This window comes from Rattus norvegicus, chromosome 6 (genome assembly GCF_021556685.1).
Source record: "Rattus norvegicus strain SHRSP/BbbUtx chromosome 6, alternate assembly SHRSP_T2T, whole genome shotgun sequence".
Taxonomy (NCBI): Eukaryota; Metazoa; Chordata; class Mammalia; order Rodentia; family Muridae; genus Rattus; species Rattus norvegicus.
Window position 1 is genome coordinate 135,663,779 of NC_141539.1, and position 15,567 is coordinate 135,679,345.

Sequence of the window (15,567 nt, forward strand, 5' to 3'; positions counted from 1 at the left end):
CTGTCTCCTGAGACAGTCCTGCCACTCTCTGCACTCTGGCTATTTCAGGGCAACCTACGTCCTGAGGAGGCTCTTCAGGCCCTCACCATCTATGAAGGGAAGTTCGGCCGACTGAAGGATGACAGGGAGAAGTGTGCCAAGGCCAAGGAGGCACTGGAGCTCACAGACACGGGGCTCCTCAGCGGCAGTGAAGAACGAGTCCAGGTACAGACGGACCTGTGAGTGGGAAGTCTGGAGAACCGCCGCTCCCCTGGGTTGGCCCAAGGACCCCGCTAGATACTAAGGTGGTTTTCCTCTTGTTTCTAATTCCTGAGGTGTTTTCGTGTTAACTGCCTTCCCTTCTCAATCACAGGTGGCCTTGGAGGAGTTACAAGACCTCAAGGGGGTGTGGTCAGAGCTTTCTAAGGTCTGGGAACAAATTGATCAAATGAAGGAGCAGCCATGGGTCTCAGTTCAGCCTCGTAAGGTAGGTGTTTGCGAAGTGGGTGTCTGCAGTTCTGTGTGTGTTAGCAGTCACAGAGAGAACTGGCAAGTTCCCAAGCTGTCACTTGTACCCATGTGTTGTTGATGTGACTCATATAAACCGAAAGTTTGTTTTATAGACCTGTTCAAGGGTTGCAGCTTGGCGGGTAGAGTGCTTGCCCAGTGTGCTCCAAACCTTAGGTTCAGTCCCCAGAACTCCGGGTGATGGAGGCATGTGGGCTTTTGTAACTTCAAGGCTAGCCTTGGATAAATTCATGAGACCATGTCTTAGAAGAAAAAGTAAAAATAAACAACATATGGTGGTGGGGTGGAGTGTGTGTCTGTGTCTGTGTATCTGTATATGTGACTCCACTCTCCTATGTCTCCTGACAGCTTCGACAAAACCTAGACGGCCTCCTGAACCAGCTGAAGAACTTCCCTGCAAGGCTTCGGCAGTACGCCTCCTATGAGTTTGTTCAGAGGCTGCTGAAAGGCTACATGAAGGTAGGTGACTGCCACACGTGGGTGTGGATGTCTTTTCAAAAGGCACCTGCTCATATGACTGTTTGCCCCTGAACAGATAAACATGTTGGTAATTGAATTGAAATCGGAAGCACTTAAAGACCGGCACTGGAAGCAGCTGATGAAGAGGCTTCACGTTAATTGGGTGGTTTCTGAGCTGACCCTGGGCCAGATCTGGGATGTTGACCTTCAGAAGAACGAAGCCATTGTCAAGGATGTGCTGCTAGTGGCACAAGGAGAGATGGCTTTGGAAGAATTTTTGAAGCAGGCAAGTGTTGGGAGTGGGTGTCAGGCTATTGTATGCATTTATGCCCGTGTAAAATGAAGCTTTGTCATCCTCAGTCATCTCTGTCCCCTAATGCTTGCTGCCCCTGCAAGTGTCTGAGTGTTGACTTGTACTGCTAACGGCCTCTCCTGTCCCCTCAGATACGGGAAGTGTGGAACACATACGAACTAGACTTGGTCAACTATCAGAACAAGTGCCGTCTGATCCGAGGCTGGGATGACCTCTTCAACAAGGTCAAGGAGCACATCAACAGCGTCTCTGCCATGAAGCTCTCTCCGTATTACAAGGTTCGGCCCACAAGGCTCCCCTCTGCACTGCAGTTGCACCTCACATGCCTCGTTATTTAAAGTGTGGTCCTAATTTGTAATTTTCAGTGAGCTTTGGCATATTTGAGTGAAAAGTAAGGGTTTGAGCTGTCCTCCTGTGTACCTACTAGGTGTTTGAAGAAGATGCCCTGAGCTGGGAGGACAAGCTGAACCGAATCATGGCTCTCTTTGACGTGTGGATTGATGTGCAGAGGCGCTGGGTCTACTTGGAAGGCATCTTCACAGGCAGTGCAGACATCAAACATCTGCTGCCTGTGGAAACCCAGCGCTTTCAGAGGTGCAGCTCCCATGGGGTCAGGCACTGGCAGGGCCGACGGGCCCTCTGCAGAGGCTGACCTGCTCTCTTTTGTTCTCTAGTATCAGCACGGAGTTTTTGGCTCTGATGAAAAAGGTCTCCAAGTCTCCACTTGTGATGGATGTTCTGAACATACAGGGAGTCCAGAGGTCTCTGGAAAGGTTGGCCGACCTGCTTGGAAAGATCCAGAAAGCATTAGGGGAGTACCTGGAACGAGAGCGCTCATCTTTCCCCAGGTGAGCCTGAGACAGATCAAGTTCAGCTGTGCTGTGCTCCCTCTGGTCTGTCCGCTTCCCTTTGTCTGTCGTTGCTCAGTTTTGACATGAAGGATTTTGATGGTCGACTCAACTGAGCCCTCTGCCTCTCCCGTCTCTAATGCTACCCGAATGCCCAGTTTTCCACCTTAATCTTACTCGTTTTGTCTGTAAACCACTTGAATTACTCTAGGGTCTTTGCGTAGGGTGAGTGGAGCAGTGCTGTCAAAATGACTTAAGTGAATGACACTGAATTCTCCCAAGTCTTACTGTAACTGTGTCTCTCACGGAGCCCCGGCAGTTGTTTGTGTGAGATCTGAGTTCAGGCCTGAGGCCTCTCTTGTCGCTGCTTCCTCCTGTACGTAGACGTTTGCTCAGTCACCCTCTACACCAGGCAGTAGCAGCTGGCTTTGTTTTGATTTCAGGTTCTACTTTGTGGGTGATGAGGATTTGCTTGAAATCATTGGAAATAGCAAGAATGTGGCTAAGTTGCAGAAGCACTTCAAGAAAATGTTCGCTGGCGTTTCCAGCATCATCTTAAATGAGGACAGCTCTGTGGTCCTCGGCATTTCCTCCCGAGAAGGGGAGGAGGTAAGCACATTGCCTTTGTGGCTTAGACATCTCCCTCCCACTCAAACTCCTTAATTCATCTAAGATCTTTTTATCTTCAGGTTATGTTTAAAACTCCAGTGTCCATCACTGAACACCCCAAAATCAACGAGTGGCTCACTCTGGTGGAAAAGGAGATGAGAGTCACCTTGGCCAAACTTCTGGCAGAATCTGTAACAGAAGTGGAGATTTTTGGAAAAGCAACTTCTATTGACCCAAATACCTACATTACTTGGATTGATAAATACCAGGTAATCTCTAATAGAAGCAAACAGGCTGAAGATCTTAGCTCTCAAGCACTTGAAGATGTTGGTAGCTGGTCTTGGCTACTTGTTGGGTTTTTTCCCACCCATTATCGCCCTGGTTTCACCCCCTATCACTAGATAGAGGCGGGAGAGATGGGAGGGAGAGATCGATCTCTGAATCTAATTTCTTCCCTTTTGTTTCTTTGAGCACAATTAACAAACTACAACCGATCTCCTTAAATGACTGACAGCCCCCTGGGGACCCTTACATTTATACACCCTCTAAAAAGTTCCCAGAATTCCAAATGTCACACAATCATAGAAACTATCTGCAAATGGCAAAACCATGACTGTACTAGAGCATGGGGCAGATCGGAGTCAGCTGCTGCAGACAGTCCGAAACAGCCCCACATCCCACACCTGGATCAAAATGAAAGCACATTCCCGTAATATTTCTGTGTTTTAAAGAAACCCACATTCCAAAATTGCCCCTACAACGAGCCCTTGGGACCCAGGGGATGGCTCCTGTAGTCAGGCTCTTCGGGGAGGGACGGTGAAATAGGAAGGCCAGTCGAGGGGTGAGTTCAGAGCCAGGCAAGAATCCGTGATTCTCTATCTCAGAGAGCCCCGTGTGTCTCCTGTCTCTCCCTAGGCCCAGCTAGTGGTTTTGTCGGCCCAGATAGCCTGGTCTGAGAACGTGGAGAATGCACTAAGCAACGTCGGAGGAGGCGGAGACGTGGGGCCCTTGCAGTCTGTGCTCAGCAACGTGGAGGTCACACTCAACGTCTTAGCAGATTCTGTCCTCATGGAGCAGCCCCCTCTCCGGAGAAGGAAACTGGAGCACTTGGTGAGCCTCATGCCTTAACCCCGTCTCACCTCTCAGCTCAAGCAGTGAAAGGAAAGGATGCTTTAAAATCTGTCTTCTCTATCAAAAGAAAAATGAGCTGGGAGTTGTGCTCCACACCTGTAACTTGAGCTTTGGGAAGTGGAGGCAGGGGAAGGGGATCGGGAGTTCTAGGCCAGCCTGGCTTACATGAGGCTTTGACCCTGGTAATGCATGCTGGACACGGGTACTCCTTGTGCACCCGGGTGGTGTTTGGTTCTGTTCTTCTTTAAAAAATAATCTCGCGCTTGCCTAGCAAATGCAAGGCCCCGGGTTCGGTCCCCCTCCGAAAAAAAGAAAAGAAAAAAAAAATCTCGGTGAAGGCTAGGTTGATAAGAAGTTTGCTGCACAAGCACAAGGACCTGAGTTCTAGTGCCCCAGGTCCTGTTGAAAACTGTGCAGAGAAGAAGGTGGAATGCCCCCAGAGAGTGACCTTACACGCGTGCATGCGTGTACTCATATACTCACAAAAGTAGCTCCTACCTGTGGAGGAGTCGGGACTGTGAGAGAAGGAAAGTGACCAGCTTTGTTTTGTTGTTGTTTAAGATTTTCAAAACTAGGTTTCTCTGCGTAGCCCTGGCTATCCTAGAACTCCCTCTGTAGATGAGGCTGGCCCTGAACTCTCAGAGATTTGCTTGTCTCTGCCTCCCCAGTGCTGGGATTAAAGGCGTGTGCCAACATCACCGGTCATGGCCAGTTCTTTGCATCTTCTTCCCAGAGGGGGAGGCTGCAGCAGTGTGGGGCACAAGGTGGGCACTGTAGGATGTACGTGAGGAAGCTGCTGTCACACCTAGCTGCATAGGGTTTTCACTTACAGAGGGTTTTTGGCTTTTGTGTTTTCTGTAACTCTGTGTCTGTGGCACTATTGGGATACTGTATAGCATTTCCAGTGTCCACATTGATGAAGTTCTGTTTGCAGTTTGGACTATTTGCTGTAGTCCCTGTAACTAGGCCTGACGCCTAACGTCAACCTAACAGACAGTCTGCAGACCCCAACAGCACAACATTTTTTAGCTTATGGCAAACTTTTACTTCCTCAGATCACAGAGTTGGTTCACCAAAGAGATGTTACCAGGTCCTTGATCAAAAGCAAGATTGACAACGCCAAATCTTTCGAATGGCTCAGCCAGATGCGATTTTACTTTGACCCTAAGCAAACGGACGTGTTACAGCAGCTGTCCATCCAGATGGCAAATGCCAAGTTTAACTACGGCTTTGAGTACCTGGGCGTTCAAGACAAGCTGGTTCAGACGCCCCTCACGGACCGCTGCTACTTGACAATGACACAGGCTCTGGAGGCCAGGCTCGGGGGCTCCCCGTTCGGTGAGTCACTCACGGCCTGGGCAGATGGAGTCACGGCAGATCTTACTTTTATACACTAAGCCGACGGTTTGGAGGTGTTTCTTTATTCCGTGGTTTTACACTCAAAAATCTTTAGATGTCTTACATTTATTATATATAGCAATGTTAAGATAAACTTTATGGCTTTTTTTTTTTTTAAGCAAGGATTTACTAGGTAATGGACCTGAGTAGTAAATTGTTTCTCTCCCAAATGATAGGACCGGCTGGAACAGGAAAGACGGAGTCTGTCAAAGCCCTCGGCCATCAGCTGGGGCGATTCGTCTTAGTTTTCAACTGTGACGAAACCTTTGATTTCCAGGTAAGAAATAAATATTTTCACATCACCTAAAACCATTAAGCTTCCCCTCTCACAAACCAATGAGAGCAGGCCTTTCCTGCTGCTGTTCGACCTGCAGCAGAGCCCAGCGCACACATTGATGCCTACTGAACTTTCAGCCTCTAAGTTAACTGTTAGTGTTTGTCTAAACTGGCTGTTGCCTGCCTGCTGTCTGTCTGTCTGTCTGTGTATCTGAGACTGGGTTTCCCTGTATAGCCCAGGCTGGCCTGGAACTCATACTCCTCCTATCTCAGTGGGACTTGCAGGCATCACTGTCACCTCTACAGAAATTACCCTCCCTTCTCAGACCAGGAGTCAAACCCAGAGTCTTAATCATGCTCTACTGCTGTGCTGTGCCTTCAGCTCTAGAGAGGGAAAACTTTGAGGTAATGCTTAATGTCTGTAGCTGAAAAAAAATTATGGAAAGTGCTTTCCATGCTAGCAAAGTGTTAGATTTTATTGGCACAGGATGGCAAATGCATTTCTCAGTACATCTTCGTAGTGGCAATGTTTTTATGTGAATGAAGAATGAATAACTGACTGTCCATGTTGGGAGGTGGATGATATTCTCATTTCGAAGGGAGAAGTTGTAGGTTCAGAAAGATGTGACTTGCTCAGAGTTGGGCAAGCCAGTCACAGTTACCACAGGCTGCAAGCTCACACTACAGAGATGTCCTGCACAGTCCTTGAGGCCAGAAGCCCACAGTGGTTTTGATAGATCTAGCTCCCAGTGAGGCCTCTCTGCCATGTGTAGATTGTTTAGCCATCATCTAAGCATGTGCAGAGAGGAAGAGAGCGGTGGCTGGAGGATGGACTCTGGTAACTTACTCTTGCAAGAACCCCATCCCTCTCTGATCAGTGTATCCCCCATCGTTTTACCTCCTGTAGGACCTGTGTCAAAGCACAGTAACACTGGGCTTAGGACATGGAGGAATGACCTTGGGAAGGGAAACAAGTCAGATCTGTAACATGATTTAAGCCTCTTTGGTTCTTTTTACTCTAGGCGATGGGACGGATCTTCGTGGGGCTTTGCCAAGTGGGCGCGTGGGGCTGCTTCGATGAGTTTAACCGGCTGGAGGAGCGGATGCTGTCCGCTGTGTCCCAGCAGGTGCAGTGCATACAAGAGGCACTGCGGGAGCACTCCAACCCCAACTACGACAAGAGTAAGGTTCTGTGTGTGCTTCGTTCTGGGTTGTTTGTGATCACTGGGGAGCTGGAGGGGAATCTGATGTGAGCTCGTTTCCAGTCCCACCAGCAAGCACCACAGTGAAGCATGGTTGGAGACTGATGTGTGGGCTGGGTAGTTTGGGATCAGTTTTGCTTCCTGACAGTAGCAGCAGCAGTACAGTTCCCGTGGGTCCTGGAATAGAGCTTCCTTTGCAAGGCCAAGGCCACAGCACACTCCCTTCCTTCCACACCCGAATCCCACAGTGGCCCTTGGGAGACTTTGAGCACCACAGCCTCCTTAGCACCTGTTTGACCTCAGCGCCCCCACCGTGCGCTCTGTGGAGTCCTGTCAGCATAGGAGTAGCTGTTCTGGAAGGCTCCAGGGGTGGCCTTGCTCTCTGCATCTAACAGCCCAGGCATGTGGTAAAGGTAGTCTTGGTGCCAGAAGATGTCTTGCTGTGCAGCTGGGTAGGCGAGAGAGACAGAGACAGAGACAGAGACACAGAGAGAGACTGACTCTTCCTGTTCGTACCTACTTCAGCCTTTTCTCCTTTACTTTGTTTTTCATAGGGTTTCTTTGTGTAGACCAGGCTGGCCTTGAACTCAGAGATCTGCCTGCCTCTGCCTCCCAAGTGCTGGAATTAAAGGGATGTGCCGTCACCCAATGGATTTCTTGTTTACTTTTACTCCATAGTAATAGCAACTTGTGTTAGAATCTTCCAGACGTGAAGAAGACATGACTATCAGGGCAACCCTGTAGTCTCTCACAGAGTAAACCACACATTCCTAGGCAGTGCAGGCGGCTGGATGGTTTGTTTTATAAGTTGAGCTGATGGTAAGAGGAGGTGATTCCCAATGGCTCTTGGTTGTGTCACTTGGATTCACTGACAGGTTTGGTCCCTGTTGCCCTTGTGACATTCAGCATTGCTTGCACAATCAGTGAGCCTCTGGTGGCTTGATAGCTGTCCTCTCTCTGCCTGACTGTGGCAGTAGTCATAGAGGGGTTGGCCTGGCTGGAGAGAGCAGCCCAGCTAGAGGCTCTGTCTCGAGGTCGAGGGAGCAGTGTTCTGTCATCTTAGAGATTCTCAAGTGTTTGCGATGTCTTTGGTAAGTCTCTGTCATCTCATTTCAGCCTCAGCCCCCATTACTTGTGAGCTGCTGAACAAACAAGTCAAGGTTAGCCCAGATATGGCTATCTTCATCACCATGAATCCAGGCTACGCAGGCCGCTCAAACCTCCCTGACAACCTCAAGAAGCTCTTCCGGAGCCTGGCGATGACCAAGCCTGACCGGCAGCTGATCGCCCAGGTCATGCTGTACTCACAGGGCTTCCGGACTGCTGAGGTCCTTGCCAACAAAATCGTCCCGTTCTTTAAGTGAGTAGCTGAGAGGCCGTCCCAGACATTGGCTGGCTGGTGGTCATGGTTGCTGTCCAGCCCCATGTCTCTCAGACGCCCATCTCACTCCTTCACTGTAAATGCTGTTGCTTAAAGGGCACTCTTTTCAAAGAGCCTTTTTTCTTCCAGACTGTGTGACGAGCAGCTGTCTTCTCAAAGCCATTATGACTTTGGTCTGCGGGCTTTGAAGAGCGTGCTCGTGAGTGCAGGCAACGTGAAGAGGGAGAGGATCCAGAAGATAAAGAGGGAGAAAGAAGAGCGAGGGGAAGCCGTCGATGAAGGAGAGATCGCTGAGAACCTGCCTGAGCAGGAGGTTAGTGTGTGATGCTTTAATTGTTTCCCCACACTGTGGAGCCTAGGCGAGCCTCAACCTCAAGGCTGCCTCATCCTCCATGAGCTGAGACTAACAAGTGTTCTGTTGAGTACATGCATGTTTGAAGTTCACCTTAGGGCCCTTAGTTCAAGGCCCCGAGTCTCAGTGTGACCCCTCCTGGGCCTCTCCTCCCTGCACAGATTCTGATCCAGAGTGTCTGCGAGACGATGGTGCCCAAGCTCGTGGCGGAAGACATCCCGCTGCTCTTCAGTCTCCTGTCAGACGTGTTCCCTGGGGTGCAGTACCACCGTGGGGAGATGACAGCCCTTCGAGAAGAGCTGAAGAAAGTGTGTCAGGAGATGTACTTGACGTATGGTGATGGAGAAGAAGTTGGCGGGATGTGGGTTGAAAAGGTACTGTAACCTGCTGCCGCTCCCAAGACCGCGGGCTCCCAGGCGTCTGAGGAGACTGGTTCAGCAAGGCCAGTGCAGGCATAGCGTGACTTAGATTTGCCCAAGGCGTGTTTGGATGTCCCTTTACTAACACACAGGTAGCGAAACACGTCTCTTACACGTAGCACTAGCTCTAAAAATGCTGACTAAAATATGATTATAATGAAAATTGGTTTATGCTTTAAAGGTCGCCCAGTCCCCAGGTTAGGTTCAGTTGACAGTCAGCTGTGGTTTCCTTTCTGGACCAGTTTCTTTCCTTCCTCTGCTCTGTTATTTGTACCCACCGTGTGTATGTTGGCCTAAGTACTCTATTGGAATAATCCTTTCCGTTTGATCTTTTCTCATCCTTGGAGAATCTTCAGATGTTTCCGTGTAGGGAAAGCACAGAAGACATCTATTCTACTGGCCCAGACCCCTTCCTGGTGTAGGAATGTCTTTGAGATGTGGTTCCCACCCTCTTGGGGTTCCTGGCTTTAGGAATTGAGAAGATGCATTTCTTGCTCACTGTCACCAGAAATGCACAGAGCCTGTCTGCCTCTCTCCCTCATGGGCTCTGTGCTGCTCTCGGGCCCGCAGGTTCTCCAGCTCTATCAGATCACCCAGATTAACCATGGCCTGATGATGGTTGGGCCTTCAGGAAGCGGGAAGAGCATGGCCTGGCGTGTGCTGCTGAAAGCTCTTGAGAGGCTCGAGGGTGTGGAGGGTGTGGCCCACATAATTGACCCCAAGGCCATCAGCAAAGACCACCTCTACGGAACCTTGGATCCCAACACCAGGGAGTGGACAGACGGACTCTTCACACATGTGCTGAGAAAGTATGTATACAGTTTGATCCAAGCGCTTGCAGTCACCCTGTTCACACACATAACAGAATCCATTGAGAGGGTAAGCGTTTGAAATCAGGAATCCTGCTTTGTAAAACTCTGAAACTGTTTTTCAAACTAGGATCATAGACAATGTGAGAGGCGAGCTGCAGAAGCGCCAGTGGATTGTCTTCGATGGTGATGTGGACCCCGAGTGGGTGGAGAACCTCAACTCCGTGCTCGACGACAACAAGCTCTTGACATTGCCCAATGGAGAGCGTCTTAGCCTGCCACCCAATGTGAGTAACCGTCCCAGTTCACAGTCCAAGACTTCAGTTAGCCATGTCAGCTACAGCAGGGAAATAGTAAGTTGAGAGTCCCGGAGTCAGGCAGCTTAGAAGGCTTAGGTAACTTTTAGTCTGTGACTATGATTTCTTTGTTGACTGCTTACTGTGCTAATCAGTTACTGTGCCTGATTCGTAAGTCGACTTTATCAAAGGTACGTGTGGAGGACACCTGGGGTACACAGGGCTCAGTGTATCCCAAAGTCCAAGTGCCCACTTCTGGGAGGCTTAGGGTTGTCCCAGGTCAGCCGCTGAGTGGCTGGCAGTTCAGTTGTGTGGAGGATCGGCTGGGGGAGGGTATGAAGATCAGCGGGGGAGGGGGGATATGCTGGGGTCTGTGGCCTGGATGTTTGTGTCAGCATTGATGTTTACCACTCAGAAACAAGCTGAGGACTCTGAGCCCCATCTTACCACCCCTTACTATCTCACCAGACTCCTTTGGTGACCGACTGTCCCATAGATTCTGACTCTGCTCTAATAGCTTGATTTTGTAAGATAGATGACTCCAAGGTTAAGGGTTCTGATTCTGACCTCTGATTAGAATCTTAGCCCCACTGTTCACCAGATTGGAGATCTGGGCAGGAGGCCTAACTCTGGATGAAAGTGACGATAGAATGGCTCTGTAGTTCAGGTGGGTGAGTTCAGGTGTGTGGAACGTGGGAGCAATATTTACAGGAGAAACTTGCCCACTGAGGCTTGCCATGACAGCACCTTGTGAGGTATCAGGGCCCCCATGCCAACAGGAACTTCACACAGTACATAATTTCCTTCCCAGATTCTTACCTAGAGGACATATTAGTATTGTAGCCATAGGAGCTATTTATTGGCTTTTGGGTGTTTTTGGTTTGTTTGTTTTTTTTTTAACTTTTTAATTTACATTTCAGATGTTATCCTCTTTCCTGGTTTCCTGTCCATAATCCCCTTCCCCTTCCCCCTCCCCCTTCTATGAGAGTGTTCCCCCACCCAATCACTCACCCCTTCCCACCTCCCCGCCCTGACATTCCCCTACACTGGGGGAGTCTGGCCTTGGCAGGACCAAGGGCTTTGCTTTTTTAATTTTTAAAGTGAAAAAAAAAAAAAGTACCCTTTCTGTGTGCAAATAGGTAAAGAAATTTTAATGTTCATGTTTCTATTTGTACCTTAATTTGCCTAATTCTTCCTCCCAGGTGCGAATAATGTTTGAGGTACAGGACTTGAAGTATGCAACCCTGGCCACCGTGTCTCGCTGCGGCATGGTGTGGTTCAGTGAGGACGTGCTGAGCACGGACATGATCTTCAACAACTTCCTGGCCAGGCTGCGCAGCATTCCCCTGGATGAGGGGGAGGATGAGGCACAGCGAAGGCGCAAAGGCAAAGAAGACGAGGGTGAAGAGGCCGCCTCTCCAATGCTGCAGGTGTGAAGGCCCCGTCCTCTGGGGCACAGGCTTGGCCCAGGAGGATGGAGTGAGGCTCCGGCATTCAGTAGAGAGCAAATAGCCAGCTCTCTACCTGAGCAGCTCCTGAGGAGACTCAGCTCCTGGGGAGACTCATGGGGTAGCTTGCAGACGTTAGGTACCTATGAGAAGACTTCAGTGAGGAGGTCACAGTAATCAGGTGACACTTGCCTCTACCCCTGTGATCTGAGTTTGATCTTTAGATCCCACAAGGTGACCTTGCTACTGAGTATTATGGCATGCATACACCACACACATACACATATACACACGCACGCGTGCACGCGTACACACACGCACACACACACGCACACACACACAACACGATAATTTTAAAATGTAAAGTGCCTTTTCATTTACTTTCTTTTTTCTTTATAATTTATGAATGACTGACCTTGTCTGTGTTACGTACGGTGAACTGTGGTATCCCTGAGGAACCATTAGGGTAAAGAAATGAGGAATTAGGCTTGGCTGTTATAAAGTTACCCGAAATTATGTATTTTACAGTCACATGACCTCCCACAGATACAAGATAGGATAGATGGAAATGCCCTACCTTTTTTTTTTTTTTTTTTTTTTTTTGGTTCTTTTTTTCGGAGCTGGGGACCAAACCCAGGGCCTTGCGCTTCCTAGGTAAGCGCTCTACCACTGAGCTAAATCCCCAGCCCCGCCCTACCATTTTTTTAAGACAAGGTCTCACTATGTAGCTCAGGCTAGCCTGGAATTCATGATCCTCCTGCCTCAGCCTCCCTGATGCTGACTTCCTCCAGTATTTTTGAAGTGATTGTTGTACGTCTTTGTTCCTTCTTTTTAGATTCAAAGAGATGCAGCAACGATCATGCAGCCATACTTCACGTCCAATGGCCTGGTCACCAAGGCGCTGGAGCATGCCTTCAAGCTGGAGCACATCATGGACCTGACCCGCCTGCGCTGCCTGGGCTCACTCTTCTCCATGCTGCACCAGGCCTGCCGCAATGTGGCCCAGTACAATGCCAACCATCCTGATTTCCCCATGCAGATTGAGCAGCTGGAGCGCTACATTCAGGTCAGGGCTGGTCCTGGCAACTTGGGGCCTGAGAAACTCCAAAATACTGTGTCACTTTGAGTGTGTTGTTTCCTGTCTAAAGGTCAGGCTTTCATAGGAAGGCAGCGGCTAAGAGAATTACAGAGGGTATCCACTGTCCAAGGAGGCTTTGACCTAGCCTTGCCATCACTGTCTTTCCTTTGGTTCAGACCTCATAAAAGTTCATTTAATTTCTCCGTAGCGCTATCTGGTGTATGCCATCCTCTGGTCCTTATCTGGAGACAGCCGGCTGAAAATGAGAGCAGAGCTGGGCGAGTACATCAGAAGGATCACCACTGTGCCTCTGCCCACCGCGCCCAACATCCCCATCATTGACTATGAGGTAAGCATGGCCTGGGCGTGATTTGTCCTAGAGCAGCAGCCTGGCCTGAACTTGGCGTTATCTTGTAGTGTCTTTGATTTTGTAAGATAGCAGGAAGTGTGGATGCGCTTGTCCTGTCCTTCTTTTGGAGATTTAAACTGTGTTCAGATTAGGTAGTCCTGGAAGACAGGAGGCACAATAGCCCCGGAGTGATTTATCCCCATCTTGTGTTAGGTGTCCATCAGTGGAGAATGGTCACCGTGGCAGGCCAAGGTGCCTCAGATTGAAGTGGAGACACACAAGGTAGCAGCCCCAGATGTCGTCGTGCCAACCCTAGATACAGTCCGCCATGAAGCTCTCTTGTACACCTGGCTGGCTGAGCACAAACCCCTGGTCTTATGCGGCCCTCCTGGGTCTGGCAAGACCATGACACTCTTCAGCGCCCTCCGAGCCTTGCCTGACATGGAGGTAAGGCAACCAGGAGACGGTCTAAACCAACTTTTGGGCTGAAATACAGGTTTGAACATTGAAGCTCACTGTGTGTCTACTTACCAAAGGTTGTGGGCCTGAACTTCTCAAGTGCCACTACACCAGAGCTGTTGCTGAAGACGTTTGACCACTACTGCGAATACCGGCGCACCCCTAACGGTGTTGTCTTGGCTCCTGTTCAGCTTGGAAAGTGGCTAGTCCTGTTTTGTGATGAAATCAACTTGCCAGATATGGATAAGTACGGTACCCAGAGAGTCATCTCCTTCATCAGACAGGTGTGTGCTGGGGCCGCTCCTTCCCACCGTGCTGGGTCATCCACATCTTGCTCCTAACCGTTACACAATCTTTTCCTTCAGATGGTGGAGCATGGAGGCTTCTATCGTACCTCAGACCAAACATGGGTGAAGCTAGAGAGAATCCAGTTTGTTGGAGCTTGCAATCCGCCCACTGACCCTGGGAGAAAGCCCCTCTCACATAGGTAAGCATCTGCATGGTCTTGTGCCCATTGTGTCACATGCGTGTATCTGACTCAGACACACACACACACACACACGCACGCACGCACGCACGCACACAAGTACAGAGCACAGCAGCAGTCTGATTTGAATTACAAAGGTAACAAGAAGATAGAAGATGGGCTGGCCAGGTGTGTTGGTGAGTAAAGGAATTCCCTGACAACCTGAGTTCCATCCCCAGGACTCAAAGGGTGGAAAGAGAGAACCAGCATATGCAAGTCAGCCTCTGACTTCACAAGCACAGTGCTGTGTGCATCCGTGCCTGTGTGCGTGTCCTCACTAATTAATTGAAACATTGCATATAAAATGATTCCTCCTGGGCTAATTGTCCTGTACTGTAACCAAGAAGATAGGTTAAAAATGAAACCGGTAACAATTGGTCAAGGTGGTAATGTGCTATAATCCCAGCCGTTAGAGGCTGGGCCATCTGAGCTCAGAGTAAAACCATGTCAAGATGTGAAGAAAAGGTAAAGCACTAAGCCAAAGGCGTGCTCCAGTGCCGGACATGCAGCAGGTGTGTGCTGGCTTCCGTCCCTACAGTACCTCAGAAAATAACCCACCCCACCCCGCAGTGTGCTGGGGTTAGCACTGACATCCGTCCTGGTGTGTGTGACCGTGGCTGAGTCCAGGGTGAGGACTGAGCTCTGCTGTCCTTGTTCAGGTTCTTGCGCCACGTGCCTGTTGTGTATGTGGATTACCCAGGACCAGCCTCCCTGACGCAGATCTATGGCACCTTCAACCGCGCCATGCTGAGACTCATTCCCTCGCTCCGCACCTATGCAGAACCCCTCACCGCAGCCATGGTGGAGTTCTATACCATGTCCCAGGTACATGACGTCTCTTGAACCACTTTACTTTGCAGGGAAACACCTTGCTGAAGGACTGGGGTCCAGTAGGTCTGGTGCGTAGACTTGTCATCTCAGCTGCTAGGAGGTCGAGGCAGGAGGATTGCAAGTCCATCATTTGGTATTTTTTGGACAGTTAAAGATTATGGTAGGGATGGTAGTGAAATGATTTAGCTGGTGCTGCCACCAAGCCTCCTGATGACCCCAGAAACTCACATGATCAAAGGAGAGAACCAACTCACTCAAGTAACCTTTGGTGGATCACTACTCCAGTGTGTACACACACACACACACACACACACACACACACACACACACACACACACACACACACACACACAAGTTAATGCCTTCTGGCCTTCTGAGTCTTAGGATTAAATGTGTATGCCTGGCTTTTCAAGACAGGGTTTCACTGTGTAGCCCTGGCTGTCCTGAGTCTCGCTCTTCTAAAGCAGGCTGGCCTCCAACTCAGAGATCTCAGAGATCTGCCTGGGATCAAAGGTGTGCGCCACTTCCCGTGCCAGTGCGCGTCTTATGGATCCCAGGCTGACTTGGGACTCATTACTTAGCAAAGGGTGACACTGAACTCTGCCTCCCACAGACTGGGGATAGGGGTATGCACCACACCTGATCCTAGATGCTTGTTTCAGTGTAAAGTGAGAGGTTGGATGTAATTCACTTTGTGGCATCATGCTTTGTTGGGGCTTGTTGGAGGGGAAGGCCGTCTTTGTCCCCTGGTCTTCATTAGGAGTTTATTCATTTTATCTATCTCTGGGATGGAACCCAGGGCCTCTGATCTGACATCCTGGACAAGTGCTCTAGCAAAAACAGCCTAGCTCTTTCTATCGTAACACCGCTTACTAG

At 49.7% G+C, this 15,567-nt stretch overlaps 1 protein-coding gene across 1 annotated transcript in view; it reads left to right on the forward strand.

Moving 5' to 3' along the window:
• Dync1h1 (dynein cytoplasmic 1 heavy chain 1) overlaps positions 1-15,567 on the forward strand; it is a 65,730-nt gene that overhangs the window by 25,792 nt on the left and 24,371 nt on the right. Inside the window, 25 exon segments of the mRNA NM_019226.3 lie at positions 49-204; positions 353-466; positions 856-966; positions 1,043-1,252; positions 1,411-1,557; positions 1,707-1,873; positions 1,954-2,127; positions 2,571-2,736; positions 2,817-3,005; positions 3,652-3,846; positions 4,923-5,205; positions 5,442-5,542; positions 6,564-6,723; positions 7,860-8,103; positions 8,254-8,437; positions 8,638-8,850; positions 9,466-9,704; positions 9,835-9,991; positions 11,203-11,430; positions 12,284-12,514; positions 12,735-12,875; positions 13,089-13,322; positions 13,412-13,618; positions 13,700-13,821; positions 14,520-14,685. Coding sequence (NP_062099.3) covers positions 49-204; positions 353-466; positions 856-966; positions 1,043-1,252; positions 1,411-1,557; positions 1,707-1,873; positions 1,954-2,127; positions 2,571-2,736; positions 2,817-3,005; positions 3,652-3,846; positions 4,923-5,205; positions 5,442-5,542; positions 6,564-6,723; positions 7,860-8,103; positions 8,254-8,437; positions 8,638-8,850; positions 9,466-9,704; positions 9,835-9,991; positions 11,203-11,430; positions 12,284-12,514; positions 12,735-12,875; positions 13,089-13,322; positions 13,412-13,618; positions 13,700-13,821; positions 14,520-14,685 — 4,539 coding nt within the window.